The 22,846-nt window shown below is 40.8% G+C and overlaps 2 protein-coding genes across 7 annotated transcripts; one reads left to right on the top strand and one right to left on the bottom strand.

Moving 5' to 3' along the window:
• Positions 1 to 74: 74 nt before the first annotated feature.
• Positions 75 to 5,369, bottom strand: SGCB (sarcoglycan beta). Its single transcript, XM_015862314.1, has 6 exons — positions 5,231 to 5,369; positions 4,293 to 4,502; positions 3,604 to 3,789; positions 3,321 to 3,512; positions 2,806 to 2,937; positions 75 to 2,176 (listed from the first exon to the last, which is right to left on the bottom strand). The coding sequence occupies exons 1-6, from the start codon at positions 5,252 to 5,254 to the stop codon at positions 1,973 to 1,975; spliced, it is 948 nt and encodes a 315-aa protein (XP_015717800.1). The 5' UTR covers positions 5,255 to 5,369; the 3' UTR covers positions 75 to 1,972.
• Positions 5,370 to 5,403: 34 nt separating this feature from the next.
• Positions 5,404 to 21,366, top strand: SPATA18 (spermatogenesis associated 18). Of its 6 annotated transcripts, none has more exons than XM_015862311.2 (12): positions 5,404 to 5,681; positions 6,155 to 6,260; positions 6,371 to 6,486; positions 7,297 to 7,415; positions 12,311 to 12,445; positions 12,901 to 13,138; positions 14,080 to 14,238; positions 14,747 to 14,922; positions 16,804 to 16,927; positions 17,330 to 17,395; positions 17,593 to 17,638; positions 18,123 to 21,366. In XM_015862311.2, the coding sequence occupies exons 1-12, from the start codon at positions 5,595 to 5,597 to the stop codon at positions 18,128 to 18,130; spliced, it is 1,380 nt and encodes a 459-aa protein (XP_015717797.1). In that variant the 5' UTR covers positions 5,404 to 5,594; the 3' UTR covers positions 18,131 to 21,366. The 6 variants fall into 6 exon arrangements, 5 of the variants coding, with proteins under 5 accessions (XP_015717797.1, XP_015717795.1, XP_032300099.1 ...); XM_015862309.2 differs by having other exon boundaries at positions 17,593 to 17,642; XM_032444208.1 differs by lacking the exon at positions 18,123 to 21,366 and adding an exon at positions 17,799 to 18,004.
• Positions 21,367 to 22,846: the final 1,480 nt, after the last annotated feature.

The following is a 22,846-nucleotide window of genomic DNA, read 5'->3' as shown; positions in this document are numbered from 1 at the left end:
TCACCATCAATACAACAACACGTTTTAATGATAAAAAGAAATACGTACTTACAAATAACTCTAAACCACAGCTCAGTCTTAAAATTTATTATTTTTTGTCATTTAAAAACAAATTTCATTTAAAAACAAAGCTTAGAAATGCAATCGTCTTCCAGCTACTGAAGCAACCACCACCTTTACAGGTGCTGAGAATTCATCACAAGTACGTTGCTTTGGTGTACCCAGTAGGTATCCTACAGAGAAGCAGGTAGAACACAGCATTTCAAGTGCATCTGTGGGACTGAAATAAATAGTGTGCCACACAGTGTGCTTTAAATAAGCATAGAAAAACATAATTCAGGCAGTTAGAAGATAAACAACAAATAACTGCACAACGTGGGGTATGTGGTGTCAGTGTTTCTCAAAACACATAATGAAGGCAACAAAATATTTTACCAGTGCATAAATAGCGGCCAGCAAGTCAATATTTCACACCATTTGGTATTTATACCACTGGTTTTGCTACATTTTGACTAAAAATCCACACTTCAAAATCAATTCTTCAGACCATGATTCAAGAGCACCTTTATGACACATCTCTCAGCTATGCTGTGTGTAGTATAAGAATTCTTGATAATTATAGGTCTGGAATCCAATCCTCGCATGTAGGCGTGATATCAAGCACAGAAGAGCTATAAAGTGCTCTTCACGTGTACTCTATGTGACCGAGGTCAGTATCTGTCATTTACCACGTTCTATTATTTCAGCCTTGAGAACACTGCTGCTTATATTTATATATAAATACATGCATCAGTATTAATGTCAGTTATGTACGTCAGAGTTTGCATGTATATACATGTTTGTATAATATATATGAATATAAGCAACATTATATAATGTGTATATTTATATATATGTATCTATACGTGTGTAAAGAAAGTGACAAACTGTGCCATTATCAAGTGAGTGCAAGTTCTAAAACCAACAGTTTTATCTCTTCAGGTGAAACATCCTCATTGGGAACTGCTTCGTGCCACAAACACGGATGTTTTCAGCATGATTAACACATATTAACTGTAGTAAAACTGTGAAGTTCATGGAGGCAGTATTCAAAACATACTTTAGCATGTTCATACTTTCCCACAGTCTTGAATGTAATTCGATGGCAGCAGGAGCTGGCTTGTCTTTTGGAATTCAGTGTACTTTGAGAGCTATAAAACAAGCGTAGGTAATTCATATTTCCATAACAAATGCCCAATCCTGAAGTTAACATTTAACTTCTGCACAACTTTTAGGAAGATAAAGACGTGCTTATCTAAAAAGACTTGTCAAAAAATGACTTGCAAAGTCACCATTGTGGCCTCCTCTATTTAGATTACTTGATGCTACTGTAAAACAAAACACACTGCACAACTATTTCAAACAGAAGAAAAGTTCACGGGGGAAGGGTGAGGATAATGAGCTGATCTCTTTTGAGTACAGAACGCCATCCCTCTACAAAAGCAGTTCTAAGGCTACAGTAGTTACTTATTTAAAAGGCCCCAGCTCACCATAGACACAGTTTCACTGTTGACAAATTCAGATATATCTGTGGTTATTCTGCTGTCACGGGTTCCAATACCATCACACAAAGAATTGCAGGCTTCAGTTTCACTTCAGAATTGAATACTGACAATTCACAGCAAGAAAAGAGACCTGACCTTAGACACTGCTGCTTACAATTATGCTTCAATTTAAACATATCCTACTGATCCCAATTCAGGAAGGTATTTTATTATGCACATAAACTGAGAGCTCACTGAGTCAGTGCCACTGTTATGGCTAGCACAATGATGACATTAAACTGCTGAATGTAACAGCCTGTGCTTAAAAATACTGTGTAATAAATGTTAGTATTAACTCTTGTAGAAACAGAAATCCTTGAAGGCATGCAGTTAGTTCATACAAACACATGTAAACGCATAAAAGAACTCTCCTGGTAGTGCTTTGTGTTTTAGTGCATGGCTCCACACGGATTGACAGAGGTCTGACAACCCATGTTGTGGCCTGTCACCTGCACCTTGAACAGTGTCCCATCTGCACACATACACAGCTTGAATCGCAGCCAGTTGCCGTTGTTAAACTGCTCCCCGTACGAAGAGCTTGGCAGTCGTGATGGGCTGACCATCACGGTTCCATTGAGGATAATGCTGTTCTCCTTTTCAGAGGGAAGGAAAAAAAGAGTTTTTAGGAAGAACAAGCTAGTTTAACAATATGTTGTTAGAAAGTTTGTAGAAATCTACAGGATATAATATATAAGAAGGTTTCATTGTTTAATTAAATTCACGAATAACACCCATTAATTTCTCCATTACAGCCACTGTACTTTGCTATTCCAATGGTAGATCAATACTGAGAAAGCAATGGAAATGTGGCAGACAGTTCTTCACTTCACAGGCCTATAAGTAAAGGCAGGGAATTACAAATAAGTGAAATGAACTAATTTTAGTCTCTGCTCTTTTGTTTAAGGTTGCTGTCCACAATAAAGCCTCGGGAAGAGAATATGTATTCCCTTCGGTGTTCATTTCAGTGCAGAAACACCCAATAGCTTGGATTATGGGATTCTGGTGTCTTATAGTATTACATCAGCATTACTTGAACAATACTGAAGCGCAAATTAAAAGCATAACAATTATCTACCTCTAAAAAATCCAATTAAATAATAAACTCAACTTTTATGAATGACTCTTTCATATAGGATTCGAATCAGTACAAAGGTAAAGGAGCTTAATATCAGCTTGAACTCAAAAGAAAGATGTTCATAAAATGCTGCTGTGGAATACTTACTGCTTTAAGCTCCATGTTGCCCCCCATTCGAAACTCAATGGTTTTGCCTGTGATGAAAACACCTTCATTTCCACGCACAATAGCACGGCCATCAACCTTTATGTTTAGGTCACTGGTTGCATTGCTAGTAATCTAAAAACATACACAAACACAAGTGTTACAGATCAATGGAAACGTGCCACTTGGGTTCATCTGAGTGACTTGAATCATCTTGAAAATATTGCTCAGTAATTTAATAATAAAAAAACCCTTTTCCCATTATGACTATGAAGCCTTCGCCCATTTGGTATTTTCTACATTTACACTTGCGTGGCTTACTTAAATCTGGAAGGTACATAGCATAGTTTGTCTATCACTTGACTGTGAAAAAAATTACTTGTGTGACAGTTGCATGGGATACAAAATCTGGAAAGCCTTTATTATGACTGATAAGCAAAAAAGAAGCTTCAGTCTGACATTAAGATTGACACTATGCATACAAAAACATACAGGGTTTTGGTTCTCTGACGACGTACCCTCTCTGTAGAGGCCTTCTGGACATTCAAGATTTTAACTCCATTTGGCAGATGAAACTCGTGAGTTTCATAGTCAGTGCTGAACAAGGTATTTTGTGTCCGCGGGTCAACAAATTCCATGCCAATATCACTGGTGATGGAAGTTTTGTCTTTTTCCACACTAAGTTTGGTTGTTCCTTGCTGAAATACAATCTTCAGAAGCAAGAGGCTTTAAGTTAATGACGTTTCAAACATTAAGTTTATTAATAACCCGAGCGTAATTCCAATTCACAACATAACTTACAGGCTGATTATTTCCAGTGATCACCAGATCTTCGTTCCGTCTGCCTCCCACAGTGCTTTTATACAGTGGATGTATCACACCCATGTCAGAAACTTGCTTAAACCGCAGCAAGCCGCTCTCGTGGAACTCCATGCTGTCACAGCCATTGGGGCCGATTCGAATCACTGCCCAGATAACAAGAGTAATCTGAAAGAGAAACACAGGTTGTCAGATATGACTTTGATATTACAGGTATCCTGGATACATCTGTTCTGCACTAATAACATGTAGTGTATTATAGTTCTTAGGAAGAACTCCTTTACAGAAAGGGTAGTTAGGTACTGGAATAGGCTCCCCAGGGAGGTGGTTGAATCGCCATCCCTGGTTGTGTTTAAGAATCATTTGGATGTGGTGCTCAGGGATATGATTTAGCATAGGGTTGTCAGAGTTAGGGTACTGGTTAGGCTGCAGTTGGACTTGATGATCCTCAAGGTCTTTTCCAACCTGGGTAATTCTATGATTCTATGATTCCCTTGTGGAGTTTGGGGAAGGGAGAGAGAGCATCACGGCTTCCTCATCGAGGCTCCTGTGGGTTCACAATGGGACTGTGACAGTGAAATACTGATAAAAACTTACTGGGTAAGTTTTCTTTCTCTAATAAAAATGAAATAGGTCCTAACATTGCTTACAGCCTAAGTATTAATACTCACAATCAGATTGATGACGGCCAAAATAAACAGAAGGACAATCACGCAGATGGCCAAGTTGCCTTTCCTGCCACGTAAGCCTGTCTTGTGGAGTCGGTCTTCATCAATTGGGATATATCCAGCTTTAAAGTTACTGTTGTGCTCCTTATTGACATTCCTGCGCTCTACAGCCTTCTCACGCATGGATTTCTTCACTGGCCCATTGGAACTTTGCTGTGACACAAAGCACAGGTTGGCTGCTGTGAGGTATGTTTAAGTCCACCAAAATGATACACATGTACGTATGCAAAAAATATACACAGCTGATGAGTGGAATATATTATATTGTACCCAGGATTATGTAATATTACTGCCTGCCACTTGTACTTAGAGTATAAAGCCACTGACACACTACCAGTCAGGGGGAATGGGACTGGCTGGCTGTAACTTACTGGTTGGCAGTGACTGGATTGCAAAGTGCCTCCCAGCAAACAGTCACATTACTGCATATCAGAAAATCTCGTAGAGATTCATAGGGAAATAAAGCTCGATTGCCCCAGCTGCTTTCATAGCTTTGTACACCGTTTTGTTCCACCTCTCTGAATGACGCAGGTCGCTGGGTAAGGGTCCATAAGGGGTTCTGTCTTTTGATGGCTGCGGTGACTCACGCAGCTCTATTTATACGGGCCGGGTAACGGGCGCATTCCCACTCCGTGCCAACATGTCAGGACAGCCCACTAACACAACGCCCTCTCCCCGCTCGCCTCTCCGTCTCCCAGGCCCATGCACGGGGCTCGGGCTGCTGTCACGACCGAGGCACGCACTCAGCCTCCCGCCGAACCCTGACTTTGGGATGGGACCATCTTTTGGCCGCCGTGATCCCCGGCCCATGGCAGCCCGGCCCATCCCCACACAAGCGGCGCCCCTCGCTCCCCTCCCGGCCGCCCGCCCGGCTCCCAGACCTGCTCCGAGGCGGCCGCCGCCATCTTCCCCGGGTGCCGCCGCGGCTGCGGAGCTCGGCGCTCCCCCTAACGGACACAGGCGGCGGGGCTCCCCACCGTGCTGGGCCGGGCGATGTGGCCGCGGAGCGCCCGCCCCGTTGCTAACAGCTCGCGTCGTCCTGGCACCCGCCGCGATCTGCCTACGTTACAATCGCGGCTCTAAAGGCGGCGGGGCCGCGGCGCCGCCCACAGCTGTGAGCCCCGGCGGGAGCCAGCGGCTCCTCCCGCGCTGCCATCCGAGGGCTCCCGGCTGGACGGGACGGGACTACGAGATCACAGCGACCCGTCCCGACAGCGGGTCCACCCGTGAGAGCTGCCCGCGAGCATGGCTGGCAGCTTGAGGAAGCTTGTCAAAGCCGAGAGCTGCCAGCTAATGCAAGAGAAACTAGAGAGCTGGGCTAAGGACTATGAGGTGCGCGCAGCATCGGCTGCCTCCCCCCGGGTCCGGCTGGCTGTGGGGCCGCAGGGGCGGCAGGAGGCGGCGGTTGCCCGGTACCCGCCGTGTTGTGGTTCCCTCTGAGCGCTGTGTTCCTCCTGAGAGCAGGAACACTGCTGTCCCCTGGCTGTATCCCCTGTATGTGGGTGCTGGCAGCAGGCCTTGGGGCTGCTCAGCAGCACGGGAGGAGGGTGAGGGTAGTCTGCGGGTCCCAGAGATGGAGCTAAGCGGCTCTGCTGGCAGATGGGAGCGCTGTGGGTGTCGTGTCAGTGTAACGAGCTGGAAAAACGCAGTTTGCGGTGGTGTTGTGGTGAATGTTAGCAGGGTGAGGCTGTGCTCCTTGAGGACACAGAACAGTGGGCTGCAGCACTAGAGAGCCGACCTTTTAATGGCAGGATCACAACAGGAATCGTCCTATCCCGGATCTATTAATACCGGTTAATTTACAGATCAATTCCTGCGATCAAAATCTGAACCAGTGTTGTGAACTATTAGAAATGACATCTGTGATTCAAAGGCAGCTCTTCGCAATCCTCAATGAGACATCTCAAGAAGGTAAATCGGTGCCTGGCCTTATTACTGGCATGTTTCACATCTGCCATCTTTTTAAGCTCCTTCTCTCTGTGTAAGTGTCTCATGGTTTCCTAATGCTTGTATTTTCCTAGGTGGGCATTATGCAGGTGTAGACACAATAAAAACTCGTCTCCTGCCGTGGTTAGGGACTTCGTTTTCCTATGCTACTTCAGGAAGGCTCTTTGAAACCAGCCTTTCCTTGACTCAGGTAGGTACTGGAATTGCATGGTGTAAATTTGATAACTTTCTATTAATAATGGCCTCCCTCCCTCATTTTGCTTATGGGGAAGGAAATATGTCATTGGCTGCTCATGGTGACAACTGTATTATCTCTGTCTCATCTTTCATTTCTTTTGAAAGGTAAATCAAAGAGCTCATTACAGCTACTTCTGGCCCTCTAAGGCGCTTGCTGTTTTGTTAATGAGTGACAATATGGGGGAGTTTGCTTTCTAGTAGAAGCTGTGGTTTTGTGCAGCTTTCCTTTTCACTGAACATCCCTCAGACTCTGGTGTGTTGCAGGAGTAGGATCCTGGGGCTGTTTAGTCAGGGGAAGAGAAGGCTGACAGGAGACCTTGTTGCTCTCTTCCAATATGTGAAGGTGATTACAGGCAGCGTGGGTCTGGTCTCTTCTCACTGGTGGCAGGTGACAGGATGAGGGGAAATGGCCTCAAGTTGCTCCAGGGTAAGTTTAGGCTGGATATCAGGAAACACTTCTTTACAGAAAGGGTAGTTAGGTACTGGAATAGGCTCCCCAGGGAGGTGGTTGAATCGCCATCCCTGGATGTGTTTAAAAATCGTTTGGATATGGTGCTCAGGGCCATAATTTAGCAGAGGGTTGTTAGTTAGGCTAGGATGGTTAGGTCATTGTTGGACTTGATGATCTTTGAGGTCGTTTCCAACCTGAGCAATTCTATGATTCTATGATCTTCACTGTTTAGAAACACGTGTGCTAAGATTGCTATGTTATCGAAGGATTCTGTAAAGTAGAAGTTGAAACTGTTATTTTGTTTCACTGTAGGATTCAATTGAGAAAGAGAGACAACTGAGGCAGCTGGCCACCAGTCAGACTTTTCATCTACAGGAGCTGCAGGAAGAACTGACTTCAACTCGTCTGGAGCTTGACCATGTGCAACAAGAGTAGGGGAATTAACTGGGAATTAAATCCCCATAAGAATTCCTTCCACACCCCCGCCCCCTATTTTTTCCCTACAATACTTCAATTGACACTTAATTACTGGAAGATTTGTAAATTTATTCATTTCTGGCTTAAAGTCAGTGTTACAGAATACAGTCCATTTGTGTTCAAAGTGGGGTAGAAGTGATTATACGATAATTAGTATGTAATTGGTAAGTGGATTTCTAAGATCAAAGGCCATTATGGTAAGATGAAGGAAGAAAGGCAGATTTTTACATAAGCAACTGGGACTGAACAATATTTAATATTTCATCATGTATCTTAAGCTGGCAGATACCTCCTATTTTCATGTTATCATCTGGATCTTGGATAAATGCAGGCATTTTGATTTTTAACTATCAGAGAAGTCTCTTGGTCACCTCGAGTTAAAGGTGCATCTGCTTGAAAAGGGAAGGCAACAAAAAAATCTTATGGTCAGTATATATTAACTATCAGAACTGAAAGGGTGAAACAGAGAAGGACTCCACAACATCTGGAAAAAGAGAAGGTTATTTTGTTCTTGCATTCCTTAGAATCATTAAGGATGGAAAAGGCCTCTGAGATCATCTAGTCCAAATGTCCACCCATCACTGTATGCTGACTGAAACATGTTCCTCAGTGCTGCATCTATGCCTTTCTTGAAAACCTCAAGGGATGGTAACTCTACCACCTCCGTCAGCAGCCTGTTCCAGTGCTTTACTGCTCTTTCAGAGAAGAATTTTTTGTTACTATCCAACCTGAACCTCCCCTGGCAAAACTTAAGGCCATTATTACAGTTATCTCACCCTGTGACTGTTACCTGGGAGAAGAGGCCAACCCCCACCTTGCTGAAACCTCCTTTCAGGTTATTGTAAAGAGCTTGGATCTGCCCTGAGCCTCCTCCACACTAAACAATCCCAGTTCCCTCAGCTGCTCCCTGTAAACCTTGTGCTCCAAACCCTTTCTTGTAGCGAGGGGCCCAAAACTGAACATAGTTCTTGAGGTGCAGCCCCTCTAGTGCTGAACACAGAGAGACGATCACCTCCCTGCTCCTGCTGACTCTGCTATTTTTGATACAAGCCAGGATGCCATTGGCCTCCTTGGGCACCTGGACACGCTGCTCATGTTTAGCTGGCTGTAGTCAACACACACAGATCCTTTTCCTCTGTTCAGTTTCTTGGTCGCTTTCTCCCAAGTCTGTAGCTTTGCATGGGGTTGTTGTGACCAAGTATTTGGTCCTGTTGAACTTCATCCCCTCTCTTCTCAGTGGTGCTGTGTGCTAGAAGAGGAGACAAGAGGCAGTGGGCACAAACTGAAACAGAAGAGATTTCCTATGAACATCAGGAAGCACGTCTTCACTGTGCAGGCAGTTGAGCACTGTTGTGTTCTCCTTGGAGACCTTCAAAAGGGCAGCGTGCTCTGTGCGTACCTACTTAGCATACCCTGCCAACTTCAGCTGTTCTGTGGTTCTATGTACGTATGAAGTTCTGTATGTATAAGGCTTGATTTAAGTGTGAAGCACTTCATTCTACGTGTGTGTGGACAGACTTTATTTGCTGAGCTGGGGAGAAGTGTTGGATGGCCAAGTTGAGAAATACAAGGAAACTTTAATCACTACAAGAGATTGAGCGTGTGGTGGTTTGCAGTACAAAACAAGGCAGGTTTAGGCTTGTTCCATAAGAAGAGGCAAGTCAGCAGCAAAGATTCTTCACAGCTTTGTGGGCTGCATTTCTTTGTCCAGTCAGGTTAGAGAGGGGCTGGCTGTGGTTTTTTGTGTAGTTATTACTGTGTAATTATTGATAGCAGGGGACAGATAGGAGGAGAATTCATGTCCCACGATACCCCATTTACAGACAGTGAAGTTGTTCTGAGCACTATAAATTGCTGGAATAGATGAAGAAAATAGTTAAGCCTTAATGAAAAAAATACAACTTGTAGCAAAATAATTCTGTTATTGCTTAGTCAGGTATGACTTTTATCAACTATTTGGTGTGCTGATAGCCTGCACAAAGCCCACTGTGATGGTTTTCCATATGTCAAATTGGTACAGATTTGGTCTGCTGAAACAGTCATATTAAATCCTCTGGTGGAATCTCTGCCTTTGCTATGAAGGTTATTACTTTTTCTTGCAGTCTGGCACAAACCCAGTTGGCTCTTGTAGACACAAAGATCAAATCAGTTGCTACTCTTTTGATAGCAGCAGATGAAATTACTCAGCTAAGAACAGTGTAAGAAAAATCTAATCTTGCAACATTTGTGGCAGAAGGTCAGCGTGCAAAGACTGTCTTCTACCTGAGTGGCTGCTGATTATTCTACTACACTGTCCTATGCTATAGAGAAAATATTTCTAGGTCCTTGGCATCTTGGAGTTTTTTCCTCTGCTTTCTAGGAACAATTAGCACAAGTCAATCCAAGTGAGAAGTTATTCTCTCTGAACTTACATCCTTTTCTCTTTAGGTTAGAGGAAGAGTTACTTTGAAATGATCACCTTGATAGCATTCAGTCTTGTAGATAAAATCAATAGGAGTTAACCATATTTGGAACGTAGCAAGCTGCAAACAAGATTTCTTGCTATGGTGCTCTTGAAAGCAAACATACATCTTAGACAGAAAACATTTTGGTCTCTCTGTCTTAAGGTAAAGTTATTTATAAGGCTTTTCCTTTCAGACTGTTTTCCAAATCCTTTTGCCTCTCTGCACGGAAATGGATGTGGGTATTTGTAGTGCTGCCATCTCTGCATCAACGTCTGGGGAGTTAATCTGGGTCAGTAATAGAGCAGCTGGGGGGACTTCCCATTCTGCCTCAGTGCAGTGGCCTCTTAAACTAATTTTCATTTGTGGCTGGTTTTACGGTTCTAGAAGCAGTTATAATTCTTCACTGTTATGAAATATAGCCCCTTTTTATGGCTATATTATCAGAAAAGAATGTGAAAGAGTCATTGAGATTCGAAATGCCTATCATTGCTTCTGGAATAATATTAATTAATGGATTTCATCTGTGGACTTTCCCTGCTAGGTGTCCATCACTTCAGACTTTCCCTTTTTGAAGGGATACGTGGAAGATAGATGCATATTCCCATAAAATACTTTTAGTTTATTATTATTATTATTATTATTATTATTATTATTATTATTATTATTATTATTATTATTATTATTATTATTTTGCTGAAAAGTAGCTCATATTAATATTTTAATTCTTAGATGAAACCTGATCTCTGTAACCCTTTTAGCTGGAGTCTCCTTCTCTGGAGATATTCAAGTCCTGCTTGGACACCTACCTGTGCGACCTGGTGTAGGGAACCTGCTTTGGCAGGGGGGTTGGACTCAATGATATCTGGAGGTCCTTTCCAACCCCTACAATTCTGTGATTCTGTGAGTAAAATCAGATTTGCCTCATCTTCACCTGCCTGTGACACCTAGTGGCAGGCTCATCTGTCTGTCTATCTTTTTATCTATTTATCTGTCTCTATCTGTTCATCTGTTTTACTGAAATAGCAGTTTGCCAGGATTATCCTTTGCTTTTGACTCTTTTTTTACTTTTTGGAATGGCTGTTGATCTCATTTGTCTTGTCTGTAGCCTGTCTGTCTTGTATACTGAAATCATTTTTTTGCCAGACATCTCTTTCTCTTGGGCTGTTAGAGCGAATGTGCTCTAGGCTCAATATAATTAACTTGTAGAGTCAGTGTAAGCCTTTGTTATATTGGGGTATGCATTATAACAGGATTTAGCTTATACTGCAGAATTATGAACAAAAAGAGCTTCTATTTTAAAATAGTAATCAATAGTCACCAGGAGTGGTGGAATGGGGAAGGTCCTTGTTACTACTGAATTGTTCTAAACTGGAGGCTAGCAGTGAGATGCTGTTATCCAAAGAGCATTAGGCAAATATTTGACAGTTCTTGAGGCTGTTGTATTTTCTCCTAGGAAAGCGGTTGAAGGTAACCATGTTATAATAGTTGGAATGGTGGAATTTCAAACACTAAGGAATGGATTCTAGCCTTAACTGGAAATAAAAGAGGATATAAAACACTGTTCTGTATCTGCAGCTTTTCCTAACTGGGTTGGGAGGACATTTGTGACAGATTTGCTGGCCTTATCACCTGTGGTCTTCTCAGTCCTGCTCCTTAAAGCTTTCTGGCAGCTTCTCCTGAGCAGGAAGTTTGCCAACTGATAGGTGTAATCACTTCCATTGGTTTGGATTGTGGAAAATCTCACCAGTGCTCTTTAGTAAAGAGAAGGAAGGACAAACTGAAATGAATAGAAAACATTGGCTTTATTTTTCAGAAAGAGGAAAGTAACAGTAATGTTTGTGCTAGGAGGGGAAGTGGAGGTGTTGAGGTGCTTCCTTACATTATGTAAGAGTAAACAGTAGGTGGTAAACTTGTGGATGTCTGGGAAATACTTTTTTTGGGAGGAAGAGCAGAAGAGGAATTATTTGCTTCCAATATTATTCAAGTAATAGCATCAATGATGTCCTCTGAGCAAAATAATCAAAGAGAATTACCTGAAGACCTGATATGAGGAAATAACTCTCAGATCCATTTTCTTTCCTACAATTTCCTACTCTACACAAGTTAGAATATGAGGAAGAAACCAATGTTTTTCTTTGACCTCATGATCTAAGATAGCTCAAGGACACCAGAAGTTAGCCAGTCATCTCTCCTGTAGCACAGTGCAGTGTGTCCAGCCTCCTGCCACATGGCATCCTTATACTTTAAAGTGTACCTGAGAGTATTGTTTTTTTTTTTATCTTTTAATCTCATTGTATTTCAGCACAAGCAGTCTCCTCTTTTTGTTTGATAAGGGTTAATTGATAGATGGTTTGCATTGTTGGTAGAAGGGCATCTCCTGACTGACTTTATTCCATGTGGTTAAGTCTGAAGGCTTTTCGTGCCCAGGAGGAGGACTCACTGAGGAGGTTAGAGCATCTGAGTGACTGTGAGCAGCAGATTGAAAGGTTGTGGGATGAGCTTACTATCCTGGAGGCCCAAAAGTCTATTTTGCAGAGCAGGTAGGGCCATTTTTTAAAGAAGTCACTGGACTGATGAAATTGTAGAGGATACATGGCATGAGGTGGCTCCTCACATTAATGTGAAGCATGAACAAAAGTTGAAACTTTTGCACTTTGGTTGCAAAGGAACATAAACACTTCAAAGTGGTTTCTCCTAGTGTATGAACTTTTAATTCTGTACAGTTATGATGAGCTAAAGTGTGTTTACCCAGAACGAAGTGAATAGATTTATACAGTTTTGGAAGTTGTTTTATTTAATCAGTTAGGGTATAGCCCATGACATACACTGACACAAATGCCTTCTTGCTAAATCACCTGCAGCTTTACTTCTTTGATTATTTTGGCTTCAAATCTCAGTGATCCTGATGATAATTAAATTGATGAAAAGCTGCCACTAGGCCAAGGCATCTGCAGATGCTGAAGTGACTGCATGTTTTGTTGCATGTCTCTCCTAGGATTGCACGGAGCCGCTCTCCTTCCCCAAGGCGTGTGAGGAGCAGGTCACCTAGTCCTCTTCCCCTGAGGAGCTTCTCACCTGGCCGAGCCAGGAGAACAAATGCTTCACGTCACACCTTCCTGGTTGCTCGCTTTGGGGACATTTATTCTAAAGATCGCTTTGATGCAGAGAGGATTTTGAGGGCGTACATCGATGATATGGAGATGGTACAGAGGATAATATACACTGCAGTAGTGGTAAGAAAAGAAAATACGTCTCTTTTCATAAAATACTATGACTGGATTGGATTACATTGTGTTTGTGAGGTACAAAAAAGAAAACGTTTCTTGTTTTCCTTCCTTCCCCCTTTTACATTAAACCTAGTTTAATGTCCTTTTATGTCTCTCCTGCCCCTGCATTATTACTGGGTCAGTGATCTGCAATACATGTGCTCATAAGGTAATTCAGAATGGCTTGAAAGGTAGATGACTCCTGCACTAAGCATCGCTGTCTTGTTTAAATGAGTACTTTTGGGAATATTAGATTATATGGAGCTGAAAACGTTTCATGTCACGATTCCCTCTTGCCTGTAGCTCTATGTTTTTCTAGTTTTATTGGATCCCTTGAAATTACCTACATAGCTCACGTTTACTGCGAGCTCAGCCTGGAGAAATTTGTTTTCATTTTTTCTGTTTAATTTTCTCGTCTAATAAAATTCACGTAGTAAATAACTGCATACCCATGTCAGAGAGGTAGTGCATCTTTTAATGTGTGTGATCCCAAGCACATCTAACTTACTGCAGTTTCTTTTTCCACAATGGTCTTTACCCCAACATTCTTCCCAACAGACAAGAAGTGCTGCTGTCTGACGTGTTAGGCTGTAGCACCTAATGCAATTATTAAATTCTGCTCCTGATGTCTTGGAATGTACTTTTATTGTGTGTATATGTGTGTCTGTGTATCCTATATGCAAGCAGAGTGTTACCTGGAAAGCTTTTCCATCCCACCTTTGAAAAATTAATCACAACTTGATTTCATCAGAGAAGTCTCCCCAGAATAGGGATATTTTCAGCCATCACTTCTACAGCAGTGTTTTATCTTCATCCTTGTAACACTAGGTTAAAATCGTCCTTTCAGACTGACAAAAATCTGAACTTGCAAACTCCTGAATTTAACTGGACATTCTATATATTTCCAGGAGTCATTCCAAGCAGCAAAGATGGCCTACAGGCAGTTCAAAATACGTGTAAGAAAGACATTATCGATAGGGCACACTGGGCCCGAGTCACTTGAAGACACTGTTATGGATTATATAGTTCGCCATGAGGATCTGTATGATGTTCAAGCCAGCGTCAATGTAAGTCAAGGGCAGTAGCTATTTCAGTAGCTAGTAAATTCACAGTGTAAACCAGAAATACAGTATACCCTGGAGCAGTAAGAGAAGTTTATTGCATGGATTTTATGTCTTGTAGCAGTCTATTTTCCAGAATAATATTGTTACGGCCTGGTTGTCACTTGTTTTATTTTCCCATGACTATAACATCTTTGTCAGAATAACAGCATTGGTAAGATATGGTGCTACTGTATTAATCACAAATGTAAGGTGAATTTTATTATTTTTCTTAAGCTCTGTACTGAAAAACTGTCTCTCTCTCCTAAGACCAATGTCAATGATGTAACTCTATTTCTGTTTTTCTAGCTTTCTGAACCTAATATTTTCTGGAATAACCTAAGATAACAATTCTGAGAGCCTTTTATACCGATTTTTACATGTAGCAAGCTGAGAGTCATATTTCAGATAGATTTCCTTTCCCATGAATAAAAGTAGTAGTGAGCTCTAATAACTCAGTTGTGTTTATTTTCAGGAAGTAATTCGCTCCATGAACATCAGCCCAAAGATTTCATCCCCACCAGAACTTGATTTTGCTGTCATCAGCAGTTTTATTCGAGATCTGTGCCGTGTGGCTTTTTCAATGCAGACACTCATTCCTCCTCTTGACGTTGCTTTTGGTATGGATGGTGAGTTCTTCAGTGAGACCAAGTAAGAACGCCCTATTTTCATTGAGACTCTTGTTATAAAAATCAAAGGTGGAAAAAAAAGCCATCAGATGCATAGTCTATTTCTTTCCAAACTAATATGAAGGTTCAAGATTGATGAACGCTAATTTGGCACAGATATTCCTGGTCTGTGATGAATTCACTATGTTTTTAAAGTTTATAATGGTATAGAAATGCTGGGATATAGGCCAGCTTTTAGAGCTTATTTTTTTAATGAGCAGCGTAGCAATTTTCTAGATGAACTTCAGTCTCTTGAGTTTATAAAATTTATCTTTTCAGAGGAAAATTATTGCTCTTCCTTTCCCTGCTTAGTCTCTGTCTGTGTCCACTGTTTATAAAATGCCTGCATCTTTGCTCTGTTTCTCTAGTCCATTTGGTAAGTCATTTTTGCTGACATCTGGCTGTTGGTGGCTGATACCAAGATCTATCAACATCTGTGCTGTGATTTTCAGACTGTGGCTGATATATGACATATGGATTATAATATGCTCCTGTCTCTTCTAGTTTGGAGCTGAGAAAAAAGAAAAATGCCTTTTAGAGATGGGATTTTTGTTTAAAGAAAATACACACCATAACATAGTTTTTCTTTTTTCCATGGGGTTAGGGCTGATGGCTGTGTTGGCTGACAGGGTATTAGCAGGCATTCAAGAAAGTTAATGGGATTGATAGTTCAAAGCTGCTCTTGAAAGCAAGAAATGGTGCAGAAATAGGGAGGATTCTAATAATGAAATTAAGTAGAATGGAGCCCAAGTGAGAGGAGCTTGAGAAGCCAAGGGAAAAAATAAAAATGAAAGTGACCCTTCGAGAACAAAGTCATTTATGACTAGAACTGTCCACATACTGGTCAGTAAAGTATTTTATATCCAGAGCAACTGGCTGATCTAAGAAGGCAGCAGTGCTAGAGAATAGACTTTAGATACTTTCTCCACCTCCTTCATGTGTATGGTCTTCAAAAAACATGTGTGTGTTTATATGTGCTGCTGTAAGAGGTGTGTGTGTGCATATGCCTACGTCTACCTATCTACCTGTATAGGTATGTATGTGGCATAGATACATTTATATGTATAGCATAGATGTATGCTACATTGCTACAGAGCAAAATTTGTGGGAATTGAAATAGGTGTAAGGTGTGGTAGCATTCTACAAAAGTGCTGAACAAACCACATTTTACCTTATGTCTTCCTCCGGCGGAATTTCTTGCTTATTTATTGCATTATTCTATATGAGTTGCTATTGTATGTACTTTAGAAATGTATAAATGCATTGCTGTTTTCTGTTCCAGTTTTTTTGTATTTGTTTTGAGTTTGAATATGCAAAACTGGGCATTTATTACTCAGCCAGTTTTGCAGAGTTTGGGAGGTAATATGTATCTGTTGCATTAATGCAGCCCTTCCAAGTAATTTGGAAAGTCAGCGTTTCATTATCAGCATCTGAGGATCCTACTTGTAAAATTGCCTCTCGTGTCTCATAATCTTGACCATAAATTTATATCCTAATATTCTTTTTCTGTAATATCCTTTATGAAGGTCTCGTTTTGACAAGGTATTTCAGGATGTGATGACCGTGACTGTCAAAAAAATACTCAGGAGATTTAATCTGTTAATGGACCCACAGGCCTTGACTAGTGTGGGGTATATACAGGTACATAGCCTACCAGCCATCTGGACTGTTCTACCAAGTCTGGCTTGTGAATGGATTTCTTATATACGTTCACTTAAAGAAAACTTATTTTTGTGGTGTGCAAATCACATCAAGATAGATGCTTACGAGCTATACTAATATTCTGCTTCTTGTCAGCGTTGGTAACTAGAAGCATCACATTACACTTACACACTGATATTTCTCGTATGCTGTGTTACTACAGGTATCATCGCAGTGTTGACTCAGATTACACAGCTGCCTTGGTGGCCTATCATGTATGGCCTGCTCTAATGGAAAATGATGTTGTGATTGTGAAGGGAGAAGCAGTCACAAAAAGAGGAGCTCTGGTACGTACTTTCCTTGAGGAATGTATTAGGAGAAGTCATTAGATAAAAACTCGATTTTAAATCAACGTGTTAAGGGAAGCAATTGGATGTGAGCTTTTTTTTCCCCAAAATTTAAAAAGATGAATTCTTGATTGTTCCCTATATGGTTGCAGTGCTGTATGTCAAATGTCTGATTTAAATTCTCATCTGGTATTTAAGATGAATGGTTCACTTTAATATATTTGTCATGGAATAGAAGTTGCGCTGCTGTTGACAGAGCCTTTTTTTATGAAGAAAATACACTGTATTTAGTGCTTGTTCTGTGTCCTCACACCTTGTTCCAGCATGACAAGTCTGCTTGCAGAGTCTGCTTTTTGTAAATACTCTCTCTTAAACGAGGTTTGCTAATCTCTTCTCTTGTAGTGGTCTCACAGGAGCAGAAGTAGAAGTCGGAATAGCAGCCGTAGCGTGAGTCCTCTTCTGTCTCATGTAAGCCTCTGCTGAATGCTGGTAGTCTATAAAGCATCATATATTTTGAATTCACAAAGACTAGGGACTTGCTGAATTTCATGTTGTACCACTGGAGTTGCTCTGAAGAGTAAAGTATGCACATTTTATGAATGTTGATGGGCCCCCACATGCCTTTCTTGGGTACTCCTGAATCCTCCATTCTGTTTGTCTTGCAGTTACCTCGAAGCCGTAGTCCTTCACCACAGAGATGTGGAAGTCCAAGTAGGTGGGAATATTAGTTCTTACTGATTCATGACTTTCACATTAAGCCCTTGAATGACTGAGCAAAGAGATGAAATAGTATGCTGAATGTCTTTGACTCTTAAATACTTGTCCAAGTCTTGTTCTTAAAATGAGTAGCCCTTTTTCTGTGTATGTAAAGGGGCTGAAATTTCTGCATTTGAAGATGGCTTACTTTTCACTCTGCTCAGACTACTGTCACATGCTTTCTTTTTGCTGGTTGCCTTTGCTTTGGCCTGGTCTTTACTTATAGTAAGTAAAACTTGTTCCCCTTCCCACAAGAGAGACAGTTATCAATCTTCATGCTGACTGGTTCCATGCCTTTACAGAGGTAGCTAGGTGGGGAGGGTGGTGTGGAGTGTTAGGGTTATTCCAAGCAATATGAATTTGCACTCACCTTGAAGTCTAGACAATTTAGAGATATAGGAAAAATTATTGTTCTGAAATGTGTGTTCTTCTACAACAGGGCATTAAGATAACTGGATAAGTTCCTGTGATCTGTACATCTGGATCCATCAACATTGCTTGTGCCTTTTCCTCTTCAAGGAATACCTCAAGTGTCGCAATAATGTGAATGGCCGTGAACTCTAAATGGACTGTGTTATGTTGTTTTTCTTTTCAGTGTGTTTTTATAACTTTAGTAGTCTTATTTATGACTGTAGACACTAATTCAGTCTTTCCAATTTAAGAAAAAAGAAGTGTATGCCATATGTGATCATATTAATTTGGCAAAGGTTACAGAGCACTGGGGAACTCTTGCTCTAATCTTATGGAAGGATATGCAATAATTCTAGAATGGTTTCCCTAGATACCAAACGCTTCCATTTATCTTGATAGGATCTTTAGCATAACTTAAATGGTGAATGTTGATGTTAGTTGTTACTTGAAAACAATTTGATTAGCTGGTGCTTATTTACAGTTTTAGGGAATGAGATGTGAGATTTTCACACACATCCTTTTAAATATCTCCTTTGTCAAATGAGTGACTGCCCAGGGTCCTGAGTTTTTTATATGGAAACATAAGATTTGTCATAGTGATTTTGATATACGGAGGTGTTCAAGGCCAGGTTGGATGGGGCCCTGGGCAACCTGATCTAGTAAATGTGGAAGTTTGGTGGTTCTGCCAGGCAGGGGGGTTGGAACTTCATGATCCTTGAGGTCCCTTCCAATCCGTGTCATTCTGTGATTCTGTGATATATAATTCATCAGGTTCACTGTCTCATCCCAGTCAATATTGGATTTTTCAAAGGAGCATTTATCTCTGCAGTTTTGAGTATATAAACAATTAGAAGCGAAAAACCAAACCAAACCAAAACCCTTTCTGCCTGCTGTTGCAATAGCCTGTGCACTGGAACGTGACAGTTCATTAGTGTTCCTGTAATAGCATGAACAAAATATTTTTAATGATTCTGAAATCATTTTGTTCTTAAGATTATGTTACATGAACAAATTCTGTGATTCCTTTCCAGAGATCTTGTACAGGTTTATATATTCATGCTCCTTCTCCCTACTTCTTGTGTGGTTTAAGACCTTGGCACGAAACTCTTTGGCACAGACTTCAGGCAGACTTTAGCATTGGTCCCCATGAATCATAGATCAGCTGTACTCTTGTTCTACAAATATATTTTCATTGGAATCAAGCCTGTTAGGAACCAATGAGAGCAGAATGAAATCTCATACATAAAATACCATTCACAGAGTTTCCTCGGATGAATGAAGAAGACACAAGAGAAAGGTGCCTGCATATATATGTTGTACTTTATCTAGGATCAAGAGAAAATATAAAGTGGTATGTGTCCTCAGAGCCTACTGAGAGCCGTTCATCTGGGCTTGAGGTAAGCCTACATATTGCTTGATTTTCCACAGCTGTGGAAAAAAAGAGCACCTGCAGATTGTGTGGCAGCAGGATCATTAGGCATCCCAAGTATGATTTTGAGCAACAAAATGAAGAATTTCTCAGAACTTTTTATTAGCAATAGCTAAATAATTGCACACTTTTTGGTTTGTTTTTGAATTAGAAAGTGTGTTTTTTGTCTTCAGCCTGTGTTATTTTCAGTTGAAGTAAGTTTCCCTTCCAATTGTGAGAATTAAGACAACATTGAGAGCATGTTTCTTCCTGACAAGCATGAGAGGCAGCGTAGTTCCAGACTTGCACTCACCTATGATTGCAGTAGTTACTAGTATCCCCAAAGACCTGAAAAAGGCTGTAAAATAGAGATAGACGCTGCTTGGTGGACCATCTCATCTTGTTCCACGTGTACTGGATGAGCTAGTAGTCTCAAAAAAGAAAACTAGTGAAAATAGCAGCTGATGAGTTGTTAATGTAAAAGTAGCTCTAGGACTTAATTGCACTCAGTAGCCAGTTGTCTCTTTATAGGTATATGCAGTACTCATTGCCTGCATAGCTTATTTATAGACAATTACATCCATAGGCCAGACAGAGGATTTTTTGGTGTCAGGTTAGACATTAATAGCTCTTATGCTTCTTTTTGTACATATAACAACAGTGCAGAGAATGCATAACAATAAAACTTATGTGGAATTAACCATCAAATGTGAAAGAGCACGTAAAAAAGGATTGCTGTCATAGTTTGCGAGACCCTGTGAAAGAATGGATTCTCAATATCAAGTTGATTACTTGGTAATTGAATAAGAACTTTTAAAATCATAAGATTCTTTTTTTTCCCTTTCTCTCATTTGCAAGCCTGGGCAATTCCACACTTGTAAATAGTGTGAAGTAGGAACAATAATATAATATAAGAATGGATTTTAATAGGTGACTGATTGAAAAAGTTATTAAGGCTTATATTACAGTATGGTTAAAGGAAACAAACTCTACAGCCTCAAGAATGTAAATGTGAATACAAATTATCCAGGTGCTCCCAGGAAAATGTATGCCTGTCTTCCAGGTCTTGTGCCTTTAGGCTTCATTTTTATACTGCATGTGTGTATGAGAAAATATCATAATCCTGTAACAGTGCCATTGAAAATACCATCCTTCATCTTTATGTAACCTTTATCAGTCACTTTTGATTAGGATTAACTACACAATGATTTCCTTACTGCGGCATTAAGTAGTCTAGCATTATATTAAAGCATTGGAAATTGGTTTGTTATGGCTTGCAGCTCTAATAGTGTGTGCCAGACTGAATGGTTTAAGTTTTAGGCCTATACCCTATTTCTTTCTCTCATGCAGCATGATAATCCATTATACTAAAAAAGCTGGCTTTATGGTTGAAAGGTTGGAAATAGATAACTATACACACACATACACACACACACACACATATATATATATACAGGTAACTATAGTTTGAGCAGGAATCTACCTAACTATAATCAGGTGTAGATAGAGTTGGAACAGTCTTTTATACAACGCATATTTTCGTTTCTAATCTGTGTATGGTGTATTGCTTGACCTAAAAAGCTCGTGTTTTAAATGAAGTACTTTCTGAAGTTTGTCAGCCATTAAAGCAATGAAATGTGTTTGGAACTTTAAATGTCACCATTTTGATTTGATTAAGACCAGATAGTACCATACGTTTTTCTCACCCAGACTTAAATTTCAAGGATGACTAACTACCATCAAAGTAACATCTCAACTTCAGTGATTCTGAATAAACAGCATGTTTTAAGCCGGTAGCTCAAAACTGTGTTGTTAATTAGGTTTAATTTGGTGGAGAACTAATAAAATATCAGCCTAAAATGTCTTTATTTTAATTTATTTTTTATTTTTATACAAACACCACCTGACCAGCTCTGAATATAGTTTAAAATAAGATCTCAATTGCTGTTGCTGCAAATATGTGTCTGATGCTGGATGTCATGTTGATATCTGTTCAGTATAAGTGTGTGTTCTGGCAGGGATATGATTTAGTGTAGGGTTTTTAGAGTTAGGGTACTGGTTAGGCTGCGGTTGGACTTGATGATCTTCAAGGTCTTTTCCAACCTGGGTAATTCTATGATTCTATGATTCTTGGTATCGATTCAACCAGGCTGGAATAATTTACCCAGAGTGGTGACTGGTCATCCATCCATAGGAGCTTTCAGTTAGACTGTGTGTGTTTCACTTACAGTATGTGTGCAACAGTGCAAGAAAACTGCACAGAGCAGAGTAAAAACCATAGGGAACCTTATCACAGCACTCAGAATGTGGCAGAAGGCACGTTAGGTGAAAGTTTATGTGCTAACCCCAAGGGGCCAACCTGAACAGAAGTTAAAATCTCTGTATATAGATTTATTGGAGAGTCTTGGAGCCTGCAGACGGGCTCCCAGCTGAGGAGCTGATGGAGCGGAGCACTTCCCACGAGATGGCACTATTGCCTCATGCACCGGCGCAGCACATCCCGACCACATGGAAGAACGGGCTGCTCAAAGGGTTTCTAGGTACGTGTGCGAGTATTGCAGCTCGGAGCAGTTCTCAACAGATGTGAAGCAGAGAGTCAGCTTGCTGAGTGATCTGATGCAGGTTGCTGCCGGGTAAGAATGGGAAAATCCTGATACACGGCTGATGAACATCACTGCCAATCGGTTATTCAAAGAAGTTGCTATGGCTTATACAATCCTGGGTCGCTTTAAAAAGAGTATAATGGGCTCTCCAAAGGAAATGGTGTTTATCTGAGAATATTCAAACTGCTCTTTTCAAGTAATCTGTGCTTAGTATGCCTTCCTCCCCAACTGAAAATCACATTGAAATTGTGTTTGAACTGCTCCTAATGTTTGTCCATTATCTCTGTTTCTTAGCTATTCCAAGAATAATGCCCAGTGTCCAAACTGTGATGTTTTGACAGACTGTTGAGCAGTGATGGCTGTCTGGCAAGATTTCTGATTTTCCCTAGGATGGAAAGAGGTGTTTATCTAATGAGTTTTGAAGTCTTTAAATCAGCAGCACGCTCCCTGCCTTACAGCTGTCCCTCCTGTTGATTTTCTAATCAGGGTCAGCTGTACCTCCTGAGCCATCAGTGTGGTGCCTGACTGCCACAGTAACTGCTTTGGATGACCGTGTTCTCCAACTGATTAGCTGCTGTTTAAAAACCAAGTTTGCTTTGTGCCATGCCCTATCTCACTGCAGTGTTGTTCCAGAATTGCACTTCTCTGCAGCTTGGAAGTTTTCTTCTGATTCCCAGCCTAAATTTGCTCACTTCCAGGCTGTATCTCTTTGTTCTTCTGCCAGCATTGCTCTTTATGTAC

This window comes from Coturnix japonica, chromosome 4 (assembly GCF_001577835.2).
Source record: "Coturnix japonica isolate 7356 chromosome 4, Coturnix japonica 2.1, whole genome shotgun sequence".
Taxonomy (NCBI): Eukaryota; Metazoa; Chordata; class Aves; order Galliformes; family Phasianidae; genus Coturnix; species Coturnix japonica.
The sequence above is the reverse complement of the archived record's forward strand: the minus strand, read 5'-3'. Positions and strand labels throughout refer to the sequence as shown.

What these genes read in the sequence shown, in the direction of transcription:
- SGCB (XM_015862314.1), bottom strand. Translation starts at nt 5,254, where the DNA reads ATGGCGGCGGCCGCCTCGGAGCAG. An exon ending in TGGCCGTCATCAATCTGATT is followed by an intron (nt 3,790 to 4,292) that starts GTGAGTATTAAT and finishes TTTCTCTTTCAG; the next exon opens with ATTACTCTTGTTATCTGGGC. An exon ending in AGAAGGCCTCTACAGAGAGG is followed by an intron (nt 2,938 to 3,320) that starts GTACGTCGTCAG and finishes GTATGTTTTTAG; the next exon opens with ATTACTAGCAATGCAACCAG.
- SPATA18 (XM_032444208.1), top strand. Translation starts at nt 5,595, where the DNA reads ATGGCTGGCAGCTTGAGGAAGCTTGTCAAAGCCGAGAGCTGCCAGCTA. An exon ending in CTTGACCATGTGCAACAAGA is followed by an intron (nt 7,416 to 12,310) that starts GTAGGGGAATTA and finishes CATGTGGTTAAG; the next exon opens with TCTGAAGGCTTTTCGTGCCC. An exon ending in GAGTTCTTCAGTGAGACCAA is followed by an intron (nt 14,923 to 16,803) that starts GTAAGAACGCCC and finishes GTGTTACTACAG; the next exon opens with GTATCATCGCAGTGTTGACT.